General features: G+C 37.1%; 1 protein-coding gene across 24 annotated transcripts in view; it reads left to right on the forward strand.

The window, feature by feature from the left end:
• The window catches only part of Dlg2 (discs large MAGUK scaffold protein 2), a 1,841,012-nt gene that overhangs the window by 1,428,469 nt on the left and 391,501 nt on the right, over window positions 1–21,042 (forward strand). For 19 of the 24 annotated variants that reach the window (XM_076937777.1, XM_076937770.1, XM_076937764.1 and 16 more), the window contains one exon: window positions 10,729–10,884. The exons of the other annotated variants lie outside the window; for them this stretch is intronic. In XM_076937777.1, coding sequence (XP_076793892.1) covers window positions 10,729–10,884 — 156 coding nt within the window. The remainder of the gene's footprint in view (window positions 1–10,728; window positions 10,885–21,042) is intronic. 24 annotated transcript variants of the gene reach the window in all.

Below are 21,042 nucleotides of genomic sequence, written 5' to 3' on the forward strand. Positions count from 1 at the left end.
GATCAACATCAAAATTTTCCCTTATACATGCTGATCAAAAAGAATATCATTCATATATTGGTGGCTTTTGTACACTTACATACAGAGGCACAAATATTTCTCTCAAAATTAATATACACTGTATATGTAGACTTAAGTCTTTTGGACATCAGTTTATACACTGAGCGATTTTGATATCCTTGAAAAGTCATTTAGGAGATATAAAATAGTGGTAGAAAAGAAGTTTTTATAGAGCTATTATCCAAAAATAAAATGATGATGAATGAAGTACTTGGCATATGCTTCTCTCTCTCTCTCTCTCTCTCTCTCTCTCTCTTCCTCTCTCTATCATTCTCTTCTTTCATTCTCTGTCTTGCTCTCTGCATACTAAGTAGAAGAATAAAATTAGTGCCATACTTCACATCTTTATTAGTCACAAAAATTTAATTCAACTATATATACACTATTTTAGTTCTATTTCACTTAAAAGATTGTGACTGTCTTGCATGCCATCAAATCTACTCAAATAACAATGGTCTGTTTTTATTGAATTTTATTTTTTTTAACGTATTCATTTTCCATTCTGCTCACTGCCCCCTCTGGTTATTCTCTCCTGCAGTCCTTTCTCTATCCTCCCTCTCCTCTGAGTAGGTGCCACCGCCCCCACCACCCCCCCCATCCTCCACCCTCATTCTGGTACTTCAAGTCTCTGTGAGGCTAGGTGCTTTCTCTCCCACTGAGACAAAGCAGCCCAACTAGTAGAACATAGCTCACATACAGGCAATAGCTTTGGGGATCACCTCCATTCAGGACCCACATGATGGTCAAGCTGCATATCTGCTACATATGAGTGAAGAGGTCTAGGTCCAGCCCTTTTATGTTCTTTGGTTAGTGGTTTACACTCTGAGAGACCCAAGGGTCCAGGTTATTTGGCTCTGTTGGTCTTTCTATGGAATTCCTATCCCCTTCAGAGCTGCAATCCTTACTCTATTCTTTCATAAGAGTCCTCAAGCTCCACCCACTGTTTGACTGTGGGTGCCTGTATCTGTCTGAGTCAGCTGCTGGGTAGAGCCTCTTAGAGAATAACATGTTCCTTTTTGTGAGCCACATGCATGTGTGTGCAATACTGACGACCATGTTTGCTTTCCTAATGTTTTGTCTTTTCAAGCTCTATCATTGATGACTATTCTCTGAATACCTGCTGTGCTCAGCTTGGCAAGACACAATCTTAGAAATGGAATTTTTAAGTTGTAGACTCTGTAGGTTTTAGCATGACTACCTATGTGCAGGCAGGAGCTTTCCAGCAGTTAGGTGACATAATAATGGTGCTGTTATTGATCTGAGAGTAAAAGGGACATGGGAGGCTTTGTGGAAGGATGGCTAGGATGGGGCTAGAAAGAGAAAAGGAAGGGGGAAATAACATAACTCTATTTCAATTAAAAATGTATTTTTAAAGTTATAACATTGCATCCTGATTTGGATAGATGTATAATATACAATGTATAATTTGAAAGTAAAAGCACTAGTATATATACATATGTGTGTATGTATATGTGTATGTGTATATGTATTCAACTTTTATTTCAAATTATATGTCTTCATACAGAAATGTGCATGGCCATTGTATGAGGCAGTTGACAGAATTAATTAAGCACATTTGCTAATTTGAGGAACACAGCAACTCAAAAAAGAAATGCCAGAGTCAACCACAAATTATTCCTCAGAGTAAATAGATGTCTGTCTTTCCAGAGCTGGAGGCAGAGTACTGGCAAGGTAGGGAATCCTGAAGGCAAAGGAACTGGATAGTTCACAGTAAAATAAAAATGTCCAGTTAAATTTTAAAGCAATGATAAATAACAAACACAATTTAAATGTATCCTGTGTAGTTTAACTGAACACTACTTGATTATCTGAAATTGAAATGTAACTAAGGACCATATTTTTATTAGCTAAATTCAGCAACCTAGAAATAATTAGAAATATGGATAGATCATTAGAAAAGGGGAGGTGATCACTGAAGAATGTGTTCCCACCCTCAAAAGTGACAAGAGATGGACACATAAACCTGATGACCTACTACCCAATTACCTATTAACACATGTGATGGACATTTTCACTGTGGTGGGTGCTGTTCGTGCATCAGACTATTAGAGGAAAGCACTAGTCAGGTTCATGGGTAAGTAAAATGAGGCATAGGGGTGAACAATTTGTTGACCTCAGGACCCCAACTCTTATAAGTGATGAGTCTTATATCTAGATAATCAGACTTTGGGTCCCTTTACTTTGTTGTTTTTATATGTTTGTTTGTTTGTTTGTTTGTTTGTTGTTTTATATGAAAAATTGCCAGTGAGACTAAAAACAAGGAAAGGAAAGGAAAGGAAAGGAAAGGAAAGGAAAGGAAAGGAAAGGAAAGGAAAGGAAAGGAAAGGAAAGGAAAGGAAAGACAAAGAAGCATAAAGAGAAAGGTGTTATTTTATGTTAGATGCCTACAATCCCAATATTTGAGACTAGGGCAGGAGGATCATGTGTCAGAAACAAGCCTGTGCTACATAGTGAGTTCAAAGTCAGAATGGACTACATAAGGAGTTCAAAGCCCACTTGGACTACATAGCGAGTTCAAAGCAAGCTTGGTCTATATAGCAGGAACTTGTCTCAAACCAAACCAAACAAAACAAAATAAAACAACTCCAGGCGGGTACCTACTCATCTGAAGTGACATAGATAACTGCTCTTACTATGAGGTTTCCTTCCAAATGTTGCTCCATGAGTAAAAGAAGCACTTGGCCTTATTTACTACTCTATACCTAGTGTTTATCCTTCTCTGCTGCTACACTCAGAGTAAGTCTCTGATAAATATGTAGGTCAGAGGAATAAATATTTAAGTAAACCGTCAAGTGACTATACTATTTAAATTACACCCAGTTTAAAGAATGCTAACCTCCATGGTTTTCTGTCAACATGGCACTAGAATTGTAAGCAGGACAGGCATCATCTTGTAATGTCATCTCCTAGGCAAAGTTAATAATAAACTTCTAAATGAGGCTAATTTTCGGACTCAACTTCAGATTTTTCTTGTTGTTATTGCTTAATGAAGACCCTACCATCCCACCTCAATCCGAGTCAGATTCTCTGCTCCCCCACTACTACCTTGATTACTTTCACTTCCATGCTTCAGACTTCTCAAACATGGGGAGGAAATATTTATGCCACCCACTGCCCCCAGCCTCATGGACAACTTTGTGCAGTTTTTGATGTAATGCAATAGATTTCCTAAATCATTAAATCTTGTGTGAACATCAACTTCAATGAGTATTATAAACCATCTTGTGGGTATATCTTATGCTTCATGCCTTTATGGCCTGGTCAAATATTATATTTTCTTATTCTGTTTTGCTCTGATAACAAAGCAGATGGCTTTCTCTCTATAAAAATGTTTGTGCACAGTTTTAGATTTTCTAAGACAGCCACCTATAGGTAGAATGTAACGAAAGACAGGATTATGGCTAAAGCTTCTGAAAAATACTCCTAAATTGCTTTCTTGAAACTTATAAGAAGTTTCACACCCCATAGCACCAACAATATGAGTCTGTCTCACCACACCAAAACTAAATGATGATTTGGCAGATCAGAGACCCTTGTTACTAAGACATAGAAAGGGACATGCGATTTAATTTGCGTTAACTGTATTTCCACCGAAAGTCAAGCATTTATATGTGCATACGTATTTACTATTTCTACCTTTTCTTTTGTAATCAGATGCTAGTAAGCTTTGTCTGGTTTTTATTGAGTGCTATTTTTTCTCATTTAGTAGTAGAAACACCTTTAAAATACTGATGTATTTTATTTGAGCAGATGTCTTCCCCAACTTAGTGCTTGAGTATATGAGGTATTTTTTTTTAATCTTAACTCTTTAACTTGGGTTTCTATATAGTTGAATATCTCGTGTTTTATTGGACATCTTTAAACAAGAATTCTAGGTAGTTATTAAATTATTATTCTGTAGATTTATACCTTACCTTTAAAACTCAATTAAAATGAAAAAAATGAAGAAAATCTTTTTAAATGATTTTATGAGTCTAAGAGTTTAAGCACATAGGACATAATGACTTGTTCTTCAAGAACCCAAATCTGAGTCTCAGAGGCCTTGGTCTGGCCATAGTTTTGCCACTGTGTGTCTCAGATAATATTTACTTTCATATCTTTCAGAATACCCCAAAATCATCCTGTACCTCAGTGTGTTTATCTGATATCACAGTACAGTCACCATCTTTCCTTTGTCAGGATCACTGATTGTTGTTAACTCATTCAGTTAAAAACTCATAACCCATGTTGATCCCAACTGCCTTAAAAGACCTGTTTTACTGACACGTAAACATCCTTGTGGAATAAATAAAACATGTCAGTAATTCAAAACTTTGAAAATGAGCTTTGAATGATATACTGCTATCTCTACCCTTTCTCCCTTCAAATGAATAAACATACTAAAATATAACTGAGAGTGCTGATGATAAAGCAGAAATGTAAACCAATCCCATTTTCTATTTTAAAAAATATTTGCAGATCATAGTGAAAAGACTATTATTAATAACAAATTAGTTATGGTCCAATACTCTGAAATGACACCACAGCTGTGAACCTACCAGAAAAAAAAAATATTATAAGATTCAGACACACATGTGGAAGTAGAGTTGGCCCTCATCTTTTGGTAGAGGCAAAGAGAATAACTAAGAAGTTTAAAGAAAATGATCAAAAGGCTCCAGGGCTCAGACAGACTCTGTTACCATTCCAATGCAAGGACTGGAAGTGAGCCTTCAGAAGGCACCATTATGAAGAAACTTTCGTAATAAGAGCTATCACAGTCACTGCTTTATTTTATCCCTGTATAAAACTCAAAGCACATAAAGTACAATTGTGTGAAATGCCTAGTTTAGGGTAAGTGGATGAAGACTTTCTTACCATGTGTTCACATTTAAAGGGCAATGCTCTGAAAAGCTGTGCATTCACTAGGGATTGGCATTTGGAAGAGAAACAAGGTAATAATGGTGGCCATTTGGGGATTCCACAATAAGCACCTTAGGCAAAGCTAAGGGCTTCACGAACATGCTTCCTACTTTTCTCAGCCATACTCTGTTTTTGCAACTGTCCTACTTTCTAAATGAGAGCTGAAGCTCCAAGGAGATATTTGAGATCAACAAGATAGAATTTAAAAGAACCAAAATCCTACCAGAGCTCACTCATTGTCTTCATCTTTCTGCCACCCTACAATTTACCCCTGAGAAGTTTAATTTATATCCTTGCCAGGTGGTACAGGCATAGTTCTCTATGTGGGGAGGTAACAATTTAGGAAGATAAAAATGATAGAAAGGCATCAATGCCAAGGGCCTTAGGAGAAGTTTTAGAACCTAAACTTAAGGTTCTTAGAATGGGCATTGAATTAGTTCTTCCATGTCATCTAACCAATATTTACTAGATCTCACCATATCATGCCTTAGGGCCTTATAAAATGAATGTTCCTCAAATGATAAACATTCAGTATAAGCGAAAGCAGTTTCATTATTATTCAGGATCATGAGAGGTCACTTCATTTATAGATGAACAAATCCAACATTCTCTTTATCCCCTAACTACTTTCTGAGGTTTTGAAAGCTCTACCCTTGAACTGTATTAGCCCTGACCTCTTATACTTACTCTTATGAATACTTGACTGCTAAATGGTGCATTATTTGTGACCAGAATTACACGGCATCCTTTTGAGCTTAAAAACCATATTCCTCATGCTCTGCCAGATGCTTAGTCATTGGAGCCCTTGGTGCCCCAGATGTCATCACTGATGCTGATGCTTTTGTATCATTTTAATATAGGTAATATGGTGAAAGTTCTATCTGGGCAGCCATAGATGGCCACCACGGGATGACAGAAAACATGATGCTTTGCTATTTTAGCCATTTGGGTGTATTAAATAGAAATCCATGCTCTCAAGTAGACACTCATGCTGAAAGGCAAAGTGACACAGACCCCAGTTGATCCTACTATACCATTGTACTCTTCTTTTATACTATGGGCTCAAGAAGAAAGTACAGATTGTTGTGGTGTCATTTTCTGTAATTGTGCCATCTCAATACATCACTACATCTAGTGAAACAAGGGGGATGACACAGATAAATGAGATTTGATCCTTGGTTTCTAGGGTTTAATTTCCAGAGTGGAAAAAAAGCCATATGAACCAAATAGGACAGTAGAATTATCCAAGTCTCTGCTGGAGATCCCATGAGGGCTTAGATGGGGAGTTGGAAAACCCAAGAAATTGTGAGTCAATCTTATTGTTTTCTCAAAACAATGAGTTTTAGCTCTTTGATTTGAGATTTTTCAAGTGCTACATAAACCAAGAGCATTTGCAAGCCCATCTTTTTTTTATTTATTTATTTATTTATTTATTTATTTATTTATTATTCACTTTATATACTAATCAAAGCCTCTCCTGTTAGTCCTCCCCTCACACAGCTCCTTCCCCCTTCCCTCTCTCTTTCGAGAAGAGGGGGCCCCCAGGTATCATTCTACTCTGGCACATCAAGTCACTGCAGAAATAAGTGTGTTCTCTCCCACTGAGACCAGAGAAGGCCACTCAGTTAGGGGAACAGGATCCACATGTAGGCAACAGAGTCAGGGACAACCCTTGCTCCAAATTGTTGGGGAACCCACATAAAAACCAAACTGTACATCTGCTATATGAGCAGGGGCCTAGGTCCAGCCCATACTTACTTCCTGGTTGGTGATTCAGTAAGTAAAACCAGTCCCAGGTCTCAGGCATGTCCTAAAGATGGGACCCTATGCCCACCACTGATTTCTCGTCCCCCTGCTCTCCCTACACCACCACCCAGTTGCCCTCCCCATCCCTTCTCCCACCCAGCTTCCTTCCTCCATCTACCTCCAATGTCTATCTTATCTCCCCTTCTGAGAAAGATTCAAGCATCCTCCCTTGGGTCCTCCTTGCTATTTGGTTTTTCAAATCTTTAGATTGTAGCCAGCATGGATATCCTACACTTTATGTCTAACATCCACTTATAAGTGAGTACATACCATGTAAAGTATATCCTTTTGGGTCTAGGTTACCTCACTCTGGATGATATTTTCTAGCCATCTATTTGCCTGCATAATTCATGATGTCCTTGTTTTTAATAGCTAGGCAGTATTCATTGTGTAAATGCCCATCATTTTTATCAACATTTACTGTGGAGAGCTGGGACTAGGAGCTAGATATTCACAGCAGGTGCAAATTTTAAAGGGACATCAACAATGCTCACCACTAATAACACTTTCATACAATATTTAAAAATAAAAATAATGCCAAAGAACCAATTATGAACCAAATATCAAAATTTGAAGGGCAGGATTGATTTGGTACTGGCCTAAGATTCTGTGAGATTTTGTGGAGTCAGGTTTTGGCAGTTTTCCTGAGAAACATAATCCAACTGCAATAGCAGAAAGTGTCTGTTATATTTTTCTCTTAATTGCAAGCAAGAGATCTGACCTAAGCTCTGTCAGGAGATAGGGTGAGAAGTTTGTAGTTGATTTTCATTATACAACAAAAGTCATAAGGGAACCATCAGGGAAGTTCAATAGCCTACATCCTCCTCCTAGGCTGTCTTGTGGGATGAACCTACATTGTAAATAGAATGATCCCAGACTGTGAACCTGAAGACATTGGACAACAATGTTTAGGTTCTCTATCATTAGAAGACACCTCTACAGTGACTATGTGTGTCTGCATCTTTTCCTTATACTGCCAGCCAATTTCTTTTACTTTACTCTTATTCATTACTATCCTATTCTCATAGAACAATACAATTAAATAATTCTGGGTTTTGTTATTGTTTTTCTCTCTTTTGGTCCCTACTACACATATCATGAACACAATAAGGAGGTGCCCATTTCTTGTCAAATACTTTAGGTCACACTGGCTATGCAGGGGCTGAGTTGAGGTTTTGTTAAGTAGGGGAAGAGGCCATTGCAAACAGGGTAGTTTTTCTAAATAGGATATAGATTCTGCATTCCTCTCCATTGTGCCCTAATTGTGCATGCATTTGTGATTAAAAATGTGAAGGAAGCAAAGCAAACAGCAAGTGCTAATGGAGTTCAGAGAAGCCAAAGATCACCAAGGGCCAGGACTGTGTTAATTATATGCTACAAGAGCCTGCAATTATAAACCCATCGATGAGCAAATAAATGCTGATGGCTCAGCAGATAAGACCAAGAAGTCATTTTTCTATGGCCTTTGGTAAGTATATGCCAGGATAAATGATTTATTTATAAATTCCCTTAGTAATTTCACTAATATCATCAACGATTCCTTTCTCTAGTCCAGAGGATAACCACAGAATAAAGAGAGCAAGTAAACACCTTGGTTGGATTTCCATATTCATTATGTTCTGATTCTGGGTGCTATTAAGAAGATAAATAAGACCTTCCATTGTGACTGGCTGACTCAGACTGCAGAAAATTGTGTCTCCACTGCATTTCTTTATTGGAGTGATGGTGACATGTATTCCAGTCACTAGATCCAAGGGACAGTTATTGGCATTTCTTTTCTGTCTGCAGAGATATCTCAGGAGACATAACTACAAAGGACTAATATGCAAGCTGCTAGTATTAGACCCTCTGGAACTCAGGGATGTTAGTCTTCAAGGAGCATTCTGCACATGGGGAGGGACTCTGTGCCTAGAGACTATAATACAAGGGACTCATTCTTCAGAGGCTACATAAACTCTGCCTGCTCAGTGCTTAAAGCTTTTTCTTCCATCTCTTCAATGATAACACTTTATAAACTAAGAACTAATGATTATATAAAAAGTTTTAGGTTTAATGATGATCTAAAAATACTCAGAATATCTTAGGGCTTCCTGGAAAGAGCCAAGAAAATGTATTTTCTCAATAAAGAAGAACAAATTTCATCTATTGATTCAATAAACATTTATCCAGTTCCTAGCATCAGCTTTCAGAAGGTAGCTTGGGTAGCTCTTATTATTATTGTACTGACACTTATGTTTTACACACTACATGGCAAAATTCTAGGACTACAATGAAACTATTGGTTAAAAAGCTTCAAAGATGAACATCCTTTCACCATCACTTTGACTTTGCTGTTTGCTTGTAAGAAGACTTAGTCGAGTGTGCTACGTCTTAGTCTTTGTTTCTTCTCTTTGGTTATGTCCGCAGGTATCAAGTGTTTTTACAACCAAGAAAAAAAAATGAATCAGAGAAGCCTAGTCTTTAACATGAGACCAAATAAAAATAACATACCAACAAAAAAGAAATGGCAGATTAAAGAGCAGAATTAAATGAACCTGCAACACCAGTAACTTATCTTGGGATTCACAAGGCTGAGAGTGATAAGCATAGATAAGTAATCAATACATGATGAAAGGGCATTTGGGGTTACAATAAGCAAGAGAAAAAATAAGCACCTCCCTCTAAAACCCAATGTATTTCAGCTTTTCCCAAACACTGAATTATTTGTGAATAATATATTACATATAATATTATATAGACATGAAATTATTACAAAAATACAAAAAAAAAAAAGATTAAAAAGTTCAGCTCTTGGCAAAGTACAGGGTCACTTTTTATTGTCTTGAATGTATTATAGTATTCCAAAAATGAAGCATTTGTCTTTAACTTAGCTGAATACAATATAGCTAGGATGATTTAGGACACATATTAGTCAGATCTGGTTCTGTTTTTCGCTAAATGTGGCAGAACTGAACTAGAAAAAAAATGGTAACATCATTTTCTTGGTCTGTAGAGTCAACATCAGGCTGAAAATTGAATCAGCTCTCCTGGGTAAATAGGATATGGAGGTTATGTCATCGTGGAAATGTTTTATATCCATTAACTCTTTTTTCCCAAGAGACTGTGCTGGCAGTTTAGAACAGACACCAGCAATGATTTAACACAGAGATTCAGTGAGTTCTCTGCTTAGTTACAAACTCCAGATTATAAAGTGAGAAAATAGCAGTCCTTATATTTTTCTGCATAGGGATAGTGTCCAGTTGACTACAAATATAACAAAATGTTATTAGTCCTTATGATAAGCTAAGAGAGTTATTTCTTTATATTAAAGCTACAGCCTTAAATTTTATAAGAATACATCTTAATTTTATATTCTATTTATAAAACAAGAAGTGACACTACACTACCTTAAACTGGAAAATGGTCTTTTATCCCCCATGAAAGGATGCCAGAATCACTACAATGTCATCAGTGTTACCAGCTCTGCGGCCTGATTCTATATGCTCAACTGTCTGTATAATTTACTTTTATCCTCTAGGTCACTTCCTGATCCAAGATAGTTATTGACATCCCAGACGGCATATTGCTTTGAGTCTCTCATTAGCAGATGGAAGTGTTCAGTAGGAGATAATGACAAAGATCCTAGCTCAAACAACTTCCCTATCAGAAGCTTGTCCAGAAACCCTCTGTGCAGGTCACATTGCACCAAACACTTTTATGGTGCCATATCTACTCTCAACTGAGGCTAAAAATAAAATCAATTCATGCATAAATAAATCTATAAATAATGTATGATGTGATAAGTAAAAGCGGTGGAAAATTTGATTTGTACTGGGACACAATAATAAAATGTCATTAAGTTGGGTTTTTACTTTTAAATACAGTGAAATGCTACTAGCTGCATGATTGGTGTTCGTGTGTGCTAACTAATTGTGCATCTTTTTCTTCCTCTTGTGTCACCAGGCCTCCGGAACCTGTTTACAGCACTGTGAATAAACTGTGTGATAAGCCTGCTTCTCCCAGGCACTATTCCCCTGTTGAGTGTGACAAAAGCTTCCTTCTCTCAACTCCCTACCCCCACTACCACCTAGGCCTGCTCCCTGACTCTGACATGACCAGGTACTGCATGCGCTTCCTCACTTCATCTTCTCCAGTTGCATGTGCTTCCACAAGGATGGATGGGTGGAATTCGTCTCCACCCACTTTTTCTTGCACTCAGCACCTTCCTTGTGGAGAGATGTTCTGCTTCCATGGTATGATGGGAGAAACTAAGAACATGGCTTTTTTGTTCTGCTGAGCTCACTAGGCAACTCAGACATGATCATGTAGAGCTCCACATGTTTAGTAAGAAAATAACTATATTGTTCCAGCACCATTTTCACCATTAGAGGGAGAAAAAGAACATTCACTGGGTATTTTAAATAATACTTAAGAAATGTTCACTATGCCTCAGATTCAATGACCTAAATATGTACATATTATTACTATCATTTAACATGTTAATTAGAATATTAAATTGAAGTCATAACTGGCTACCTGGGAAATTAACTACTTCCCTAAGACTATAGAATTAATTGCTTCTATCTAACCACAGTGAACACAAATGATATTTATACTTTGCTACTTATTAGGTTTCTATATATGTTATCTTATTTAATTCATCTCTATATATGTAAAGATACAAAAGTCAAGGAAGGTTAAGGGATTTACCACAGAGTGATCTTGCCAATCAATACGCAGTTTAAATTTGACCTTAGAATGTTCTGAGTTTTTCCATAATGACTTTGTAAGCAAATTCTTCTAAGTCTAAAGATTGGAAACAACTATATATAAATATCCTGAGGACATTTGTTTGAGGATGGAAATCCTATTGCCCCATAGTAGCCAGAATCACAAAGAAAGCAAGATAGGAAACACAAAATTTAGTGTTCCATGAGAGGCTTGCAGTGCAGTATAGAGGGAGAGGCCAGTGGGTAGATGCCTATGCAGAGTAGCTGCTTATTTATGGTTTCAGAATCGGTGTCTTCATAATATTGCCAGGGTTGAGAAAATACAAATTTTAGAATGATTCAAAGTGAAAGTAATTAAAAGGATCTTCATTTTTAAAATATCTTTATTTTTTTCAAGTTTTAAGTAATTCATTTAACAGTCAATATTGGTCTCTCTCAGAGAATTAAATAACAAACTTTTAGTTCTAGCTAAAATTTCTAGAAATATGAGTAAGAAAATTTGACTGTCCCATCAGCTGGACAAATTTCATGTATTTGTACTAATTTAGGTTTACCAACACTTCAGAGTGATTTATAAAGGTTAGCTAAATTCTACCTTTTGAACAATTCCCAAAATATCTATTTATTGGTATAGTGACCTTATGCAATTTAGAAACTAGAGAGCTGAGGTTTCACTGCCATAGGGAGAAAGGAAAACACTTAGACTGGAGCAATGGCTTCCCTACGGTCAGCTACCTATGGTCAGCTCTGAACACTGAACTCTCCTTTAGCCAGGCATTGTGCTAAAGTTCTTCTGATGAATTATTTCCTCCAATTCCGAATCAAATGATGAAATAGATGTGATCATCATTTTGCTTTTCTACGTGAGAAAATAACGATTTCAGAAATTACCTGGTTTGTATCAGATCATCCACTAAGTGACAGATTCGGTGTTCAAGCCCAAGGGGCAGATGACCTGACAGGATATATGCCTGCAGCAATACAGGCATAGTGTCAGAGACATCTTTGCTCACTAGAAAATCTCTTCATCCTCTATCTTTACCTTTTTCTCATCTTCACTTTTCTGCTTCCCTGTCAGGGTCTTTGTTTTTGCTTTCTTTTGTTTTATTGGTGGTGTTATTCTTATTGTTCTTGTTTGTCTTGTGGGCGTGGGTTTTACATTGATTGCTGTCCCCTCCACTGGGGATCTTGATTTTATCCCTCCTTTAAAAATTACTATTAAAGACCTGTCAGGCTCTAACCATTGGCATGAACCCACCAGACATATTTTTATCTATACCCTATAATCACTTATGAAGACAAGAAACTATTTCTTTGTTTTGTAAGTCAAAGCATTGTGGTTAGTTCATCATGTACTTTTCAAATCACATGCCCTAAACAATTTTGATTTGCACCCATCCCCAGATCACACCTACCTTCCCAGGACTTTGGGAACTTTATTTTCTGCTCATTCTAATGGTGTACCTTTCCCCCTTCTTTCATTTTGCCTCTATCTTCTCTTTTGTCTCACTAGGTAAAAATTATCCCCATATGTATATATGCATCCATTCTAGAGAGTTTTTCGGTAACATACTGATACCAAAGTATTGATGTAAACCCACTTGCTCCTCCTTCTCAATCTCTAGGTCAATGAATGGCATAAACATTAGCCCTATGGCTCACTCAAGTCAAATACCTGAGCACACTAAGAGCATTGGTCTCCTCACCACCTTTAAGTCCTATCGATTCTAGCCACAAAATTACAGAAGTCTACTTGCTTCCTTCTACTTTTATGTCTACTACCTAATCAAAGACCATCTTATCCCACCCTACAGTAGCTTCTTCAGTGTTCTCACCACACCCACTGTCTGTCTCATACCCTATTGCGAATGCAGCTAAAGTGATCTGCTAAAATAAAACAGATCAAATTTCTCTCTCCTTTTGCATTAAGGATAAAATGCAAAGTCTGGCTTTGCATGATCTAGCATCTGCTTGCCTCTGGAGCATGTCATTTCCCTCTTCTTTTTACTGGCCACACTATTCACACATTTTATTCACAAAACACGTTCCCTCTCTAGCTCTCTACATCCCTCCCATGTGCTTCTCAGTTGAATGGAAAGGCTTTTCTACACTTTGCCTAATTAGCTTCTGGTCATCTTGGATCCAAGCTTAAATTGCATTTGGTTAGAGAAGCTCCCTTAAAGAATAATTAGGTCCCTTATTATAATCTCCCCTTGCATACATGTGCACATATGTGGGCATGAACACACACACACACCTCAATATTTCTCTCTGAAAAGTTAAGAATTATAAACATTATCTTAGCAAAAAATAAATAAATAAACATGGAAATATGATCTCTGAACAAGCAAAATGATAAGCTATTTCTGGGCCAGCCTCTCCTCAAGCTTCCTTCACTCAGTCCGTAACAAATGTGTCACATTATCCCATGAATATTTGAACTTCCATATGGAAACAAATCACAGTGATGAAAAGTCATTTTGTGTTACATTTCTACCCAAGTTACTTTAGTGCTCTGTGTCCACATTTCAGACCCATTAGACAACTGTGGGCTCTTCATGAAGACTCAGTGATTTGTTTCAGAGTTTATTTACTTCTCCACTATGAAGTAACCTCTCCAACCAGGTGTTTCTTAAAATGTAACTAGTAATTCGTGAGAATGGTTCAAAACTTCTGGTTCCATTTTCTGTACTACATCTTTACTTTTCCACTTTTATAAAGAAGCCAAATATGAAATCCCATCTCCAGGCTAGTTATGCAAAGAAGCCCAATCTATTACCTTCCTCAGTTTTAATGTAGCTCGAATAACATTAAAACGTGTTAAAAATCTTCTGCCTAAAAGAAATTAAAAGAATGTATCTATCTATTCTTCCCACTAATATGTTCTAAACTCCAGCGAAATGCAAAATACTATAACAATGTTTTACTGAGGTACATGTTGAAAAGACCAACCAAAACTGTTGGAGGAAAGTGTGACCTTTAAACTACACTGAATGATGGGATGTATTTTTTTAGAACATTTGAGAAGTACATCAATATTGGTATAGCAGTCACTTCCTCAACCCTCAGATCAGTATTTGGCTCAGGGAAATTCAGCCTTTGAAACTATCATTACATTTTTATACCTAATCCCAAATTGACATAGAGAAATTGATAAAAAAAAAATTAAAAATACCTTTTTTCTATGTCATCTGTATTTCAATGGGAAATCCAACTTCTCTGTTCTTTGAACTTATTATAGCAAACGCTCAGGAATGAACTGTGCATGTATCTTACTACTGAATGACTCCCTATAAAAAGAGGTATTATGTTTTCCTTAGGAAAGCCTTTTAAATTACTTGGCACACAGGCTCATTATATCTATGCAGATTATATCTATAGTGACTTTTTAGGTGGTATACAAACAGAAAATTAGCAGACCTAGAGTTAAGCTAAATTTGAAGTTTTATGTATATAAAAAAAAGTGACTTTGCTATGAGACCTCTGCTTATCTAGTACATCACTTTTTCTTTAAAGAAAAAGAAATAGCAGGAGTTTTTAATGTTGTAATTGGTTTTTCTACTTTGAAAGAACCAGTCATTGCTTTTGGTACTCCTGAGGCAATGTGAATAGTATTCTCGACTGGCTTTTTAACATCTATGTCATATTTTTATGCATTCTTTTTACAAAGATTATCTTAGTTATTATTATTTTGTGGTTTAAAAGAGAGACTCAGGCAAAACAGTTGAAAGCCAATTAAAATGTGCTGGCAGATTTTGGATGAGAATCAAACTGAAAGCAGTATATGAATATAGAGTACTACCAGTCACTGAAGAGAGTGTATTCACAGGACTATCACATGCCAGTCATGGTCTACATGCTTATGTTCAAAAGTTGGTGACACATACTTTCCACCCTTAAACTCAATGACATGCAAGAAATGACTTAATCACTGTGTAATATATATTGGCTCATAGGCCTAGTCTTCTAATAAACCTAATCCCTATAGCTGGTTGTGTGTGTGTGTGTGTGTGTGTGTGTGTGTGTGTGTGTGTGTGTGTTTAAGGTTGAAATCAATTAAATTGAAAAGTTTGTTTGTGCAAAGAACAGCTGACAATTCACTTGGTACTCTAGCTCCAAAGAGGTTTAACACTGTGCCTAGAAGATTTAGAAACTTTAGCAACAAATAACAATTAAAAATAAATGGACTGTGCTTCTGGTTTTCCTGAAATTATTGGGAAGACACTCAAACCATTGTTCAGATTAGAAAAGAAATGTATTTGGAATAAAAGAAATAAGCCTGATGGTTTACAAAAGCAGGGTTTCTTATGTTATGGGAGTACTGGGAGTCCTGTGCAGCTTCAGGAGGGTGATCAAATTTTCAGATACCTGAAAATCATAATAGAGGGTGCCTTGACAGGCTGAAGATTTTGGGGCTCTTACTATAAACAGTGGGCCAGTTTAGGCCAGTTTTAAAAGTTCTATATGAACTGCACATTTAAAGAAATTGTTCATCCTATTGTATGGAAAGCATGTGGAGGCCGAGAAATTAGCATGTGTCTTCCATAGTAGAGAGTAGAAGTGACATCCTGATGACCTGAGCTGAGTCTGCAGACATCAGTAGATTCAGACTCTTTTAAGTGCTCAATGATACTTAGTAGATGATGCAGGGGGAGACATTTCTGATTTGGTAAACTCACTAGATGGTGACTACATTGCTTCTTGGAAAGGGTACATTGCTCCATAATAAATAGACTTAAAATTCCTTAAAATAAATAACAAAATAATAAAATTAATTAATTAAAAATAAATAAAATAACAAAATGTTATTTATAATGGAACTATCATAATGAAACTCAACATTTTATACAATTAGTGCACAATATTAAAAAAAAATCTTTGAGGTTTAAAATAATGGAAGGGAAGAAAAACAAAAGACATTAAGACCCTCATTAGAGTGTGCCATGTGATGTCATAAAGAGGCCAAAATGGTACCTACACAACTTAAGTTCAAGTCCTTTTTGGCCATACTAATCATACACACTTATTCTCTCTCTCTCTCTCTCTCTCTCTCTCTCTCTCTCTCTCTCTCTCTCTCTCTCTCTCTCTGTGTGTGTGTGTGTGTGTGTGTGTATGTGTGTGTGTGTGTGTGTGTCCTTCAATTTACTCATGAAGAAGTTTTGAAATAGTCATATCTATATTGTTCTCATTATAGGATGTTTGTAGGAATCTAGAGAAATGGAATAGATGATTTTTTTCAACTCAGGCATTAACCTTATTAGACTGTATTTTCCCCTCTGCTCTCATGGAGTTTTAACTCATACCACTGCCTCCACATGCACCATTTTTTTCTTTTGACTCTCCACATGCCCCATCCACTCTGCCACTAACTGTGGATCAAGATAGAAAATCTGAGCCTTACTCATACTACTTAATCTGAGAGATAACACCAATAGAAAAGACAGAAGAACAAACCATTGACTTTCTTAACTACTAAAAAGATATGTAAATATAAATAAATAATTGTTCAACCTGTTTTTAATTAAAACCAGAGAGAAAGGCCTTAGGATATGGCTCCTAGGGCACAGCTCTTCCTAAATCAGTATGGCAGCTTGCTTTTGAAAGGTGTCCCCTACCCTTTTGGATGAAATGCTCACTAAGCCCAGTCAGGAAAATCAGGAGGGATCTATTTGGCTCCTGACTCATAAATGAGGCTGCTCTTGGTGAATCTAACTTCTAGCCTCTTCCCTCCACAGTGTGATGGTACAAAGTATCCTAATAAAACCTGTTTTGCTTTTCTTTTTCTTTTTCTTTTTTTTTCTGAGACAGGGTTTCTCTGTGTAGCCCTGGCTGTCCTGGAACTCACTCTGTAGACCAGGCTGGCCTCGAACTCAGAAATCCGCCTGCCTCTGCCTCCCAAGTGCTGGGATTAAAGGCGTGCACCACCACCGCCCGGCAACCTGTTTTGCTTTTCAATTGCTACATTTTCTGAAGAAAAAAAAAAAACCTTAGCATTAACTTCTGTCCCATTGTTTCTTAACATTTTAATACTTGAGCAAGGGTTTTCTTTAAAAATTCAAAAATAGATTGTTGAAGCACAGTTAAAATTGTGTAGTATACATACCACCAAACACACCTGCTTTACAAACTGGCATTCTACGATGCTGGCAGGTGGGGTAGGAATGAAGGCTTAGTCAGGGGCAGATGATTTGTTATGGCAGAGCTTGAACCACCCTAGGTTGGTCTCATTCCAAAATTCCTTCTCTGGTTTAAATAACTATCTGAAATTGAACAATTACATTTAATTGATCTGCTGCTTAAAAGAAACATTAAGAATATTTCCCCCCTTAATTTTAGGATATATTCTTTTTATGTTTTAGGAAAAATGAGTGTATTTACTTAGGCAACCATCATATTATTTGGTGATGCTAAGAGGTCAGAGTATAAATGTAATTTCAAAAGCAGCCTTCTATGGAGGAAAATTCTATACAACATCACTATAGCAACAAATTGCAGGACTCAAAAAGAATGGAAATAGTAACACTAAACTGTAACACCCACACTGTGGATATTAATTAAAACCACTAACATGTAGAGTGCGTTTATGTGTTAGGGACTGTTGCAACAGTTTTATGTATGCTAACTCTTTTCATCTTTATACAACATAATAGGTAGGTGTGATTGCACCAATTTTATTGAAAATATTATGGTGCCTGATTTGACAAATACATGGAACTATGAAACAAAATCACTGAAAATGAAATGGTCACAATTTAACACTGATCACCCAGGGCCAGTGGCAAATGCCAGGTGACCCAGGACTACATAGTGAGACTGTCTCAAAACAGGAAGACTTACTTTTATAATATAAATTCCATTAAATCAATATTTTATTTTATTAATTATCTTATTGGACATTAAAATGGTACCCATAGTGTAATAGATATGATGATGCTGAACTTTAATAATTGCAACTGCAAATATTAGAATGCATATATTATATATATATGATATATTGAGGCATATATATCATATATATATAATATATATAAATCTTCTAATTACCTACAATTAGCCATTTACAAAAAATAAACTCATAAAATACCATGGTACCCAAGGAAGGCAAGTGTTACTATAATGGTCATTTTTCAAGTGGAGAAACTGAGGTCCTAAGAACCTAAATAAACTTCCATGTGAACAGAATTTGAACCTGAGTGGGCAAGTTCTGGAATTTATCTTGTACTTTGCATAAGTTATGTAGTGACATCACACTGAATATTGAATTCTGTCTGAAGAAAAGTGTACACTATTTAATTGTTATTAAGATTGACAGACAGACAGATAGATGATGGATGGGTGGATACATGGATGATAGGTCAGAAGAAATGCTACTACAAAAGGCTCTTCTGCTGTGCGAACTTACCTGTATTCAGAGAGATGCTTAAATGTTTTCAAATATAGAATATTTTTATCTTCGTTATGAGATTAAAGTTACTTTGTTTTTGCAGCCTTTTCAAGCCTTTAATTTGGTTGGCAGACCTTCTGCATATTAAAGGGTAAGCTTGTAATTGACCCCCTCTCTTATATTGTGAAAAATAGGGTCTCACAATATAACAGTGACTGGCCTCAAACATTAGATCTCCCTGCCTCGGGGTTCCGAGTGACAGTGTTACAGGTGTATCCTAGAGTGACTGGCTGTATGATTTGCTTTAAAATGGTCACTGCTGTGGCAGCCAGCACTTTTCTTTACATTAAAATAAAAAGCTCCCTTTCTTCTAAAAGGACGCATGTTCCAGAGCCTGGGGTCGGGTAAACAGCTTTCAGGTGGAATGTGATCACTGTTCCGCAGCAGAACACCCTGCTTAAGAGAACAGATGGCCCAGCTTTGGAGAAATAGTTGGGAATCGTAGTTATCATTTCCATTTCCAAATCTCTCGAGTTCTTTTAGTGTCCTTCTTCCCTTTTTGTGCTTCAGGCACAATGGTGAAAATAGATGTCTGTGCAACTTATTAGAAGGTGGAACAAAATACTCACGGGAGGAAATACGGAGACAAAGTGTGGAGCAGAGACTGAAGGAAAGGTCATCCAAAGACCCCCCCCCCACCTGAGGATCCATCCCATATACAGTCACTAAACACAGACACTATTGTGGATGCCAAGAAGTGCATGCTCACAGGAACCTAATATAGCTGTCTCCTGAGAGGCTCTGCCAGAGCCTGACAAATACTGATGTGGACACTCGCAGCCAACTATTGGACTGAGCACAGGACCACAGTGGAGGAGTTAGAAAAAAGACTGAAGGAGCTGAAGGGGTTTGCAACCCCATAGGAAGAACAACAATATCAACCAACCAGACCCACCCCCCAGAGCTGCCAGGGACTAAACCACCAACCAAAAAGTTCACATGGAGGGACCCATGGCTCCAGCTGCATATGTAGCAGAGGATGGCCTTGTTGGGCATCAATGGGAGGGGAGGCTCTTGGTCCTATGAATCCTCAATGCCCAGTGTAGAGGAATGACAGGTCAGGGAGTGAGTGGGTGGGTGGGGGAACACCCACATAGAAGCAGGGGCAGGAGGGATAGGATAAGGGGGTGGGGGGGAACCAGGAAAGGGGATAACATTTGAAATGTAAATAAAAATATATCCAATAAAGAAAAAAAAGATAAAGAGGCTAACATGAGTCCAGAGATGGAGGTTAGACCAAGCAATATTCTCTAAACTTTATGTTTTCCAGATGAGGGAAGTATATCTCAACCAGTAATATGTGTCGAATATTCAGTTGGAGCATGTGCAGATATTCAACCCAAATGTGACTGAATCTTGTTCTCAGTAAATTTAGTGACTGGATCAACATGGTGTCTTCTATACATAGTATCAACAGCCATCTATGTTACAAAGCAAATAAATAGAAGTTTATCTTGTATTATTTCAAATGTGTGTATATACATGTATATGCAGATGTCTGTGCATGCATGTGCATATGGATGCACATACATGTGTTTGTGTTCATGTGTATAAGCATGTGTGTGCATGCACACATGTGTGTTTATGTATCTGTGTGTTTATATGTGCATGTGTACGTGTGTGTGTGTGTGTGTGTGTGTGTGTGTGTGTTCCTTTGTTTTTCTTTCTACTTATTTTGGGTCTGGTATGGTATAGTTTGTATTCATTGAGTTTCAGGCATCCAGGAGTCTGTTGTAGAAACTGAATGTCAGATCATAGCCTGGTTTCCTCTCTACCTGTCACTTTCTTTTTTTTTAAGTTTTTTTTTATTTTATTTACATTTCAGATGCCATTCCCTTTCCCCATTTCCCCTCCCTAGAAAACCCATATCCCATGCCCCCTTTTCCTTTTTGCTTTTATACATTTTTTAAATTTTAATCAAAGGCTTTATAGGCTTGGAAATGCTCAATCAGAAGTGTAACCCAATACCCAACCTAGTTATATAAACTATCTTTGACTGGTGGAGACATGTGAACATCTGCCTCCATGCCCCCCACCTCTCTTTCTCTCTCTCATCACCTAGCTTCACCCTTCCTGTTAAAAATAAAACTTTTCTCTCAAAAT

The sequence above is a fragment of the Arvicanthis niloticus genome, chromosome 1 (assembly GCF_011762505.2).
Source record: "Arvicanthis niloticus isolate mArvNil1 chromosome 1, mArvNil1.pat.X, whole genome shotgun sequence".
Classification (NCBI taxonomy): Eukaryota; Metazoa; Chordata; class Mammalia; order Rodentia; family Muridae; genus Arvicanthis; species Arvicanthis niloticus.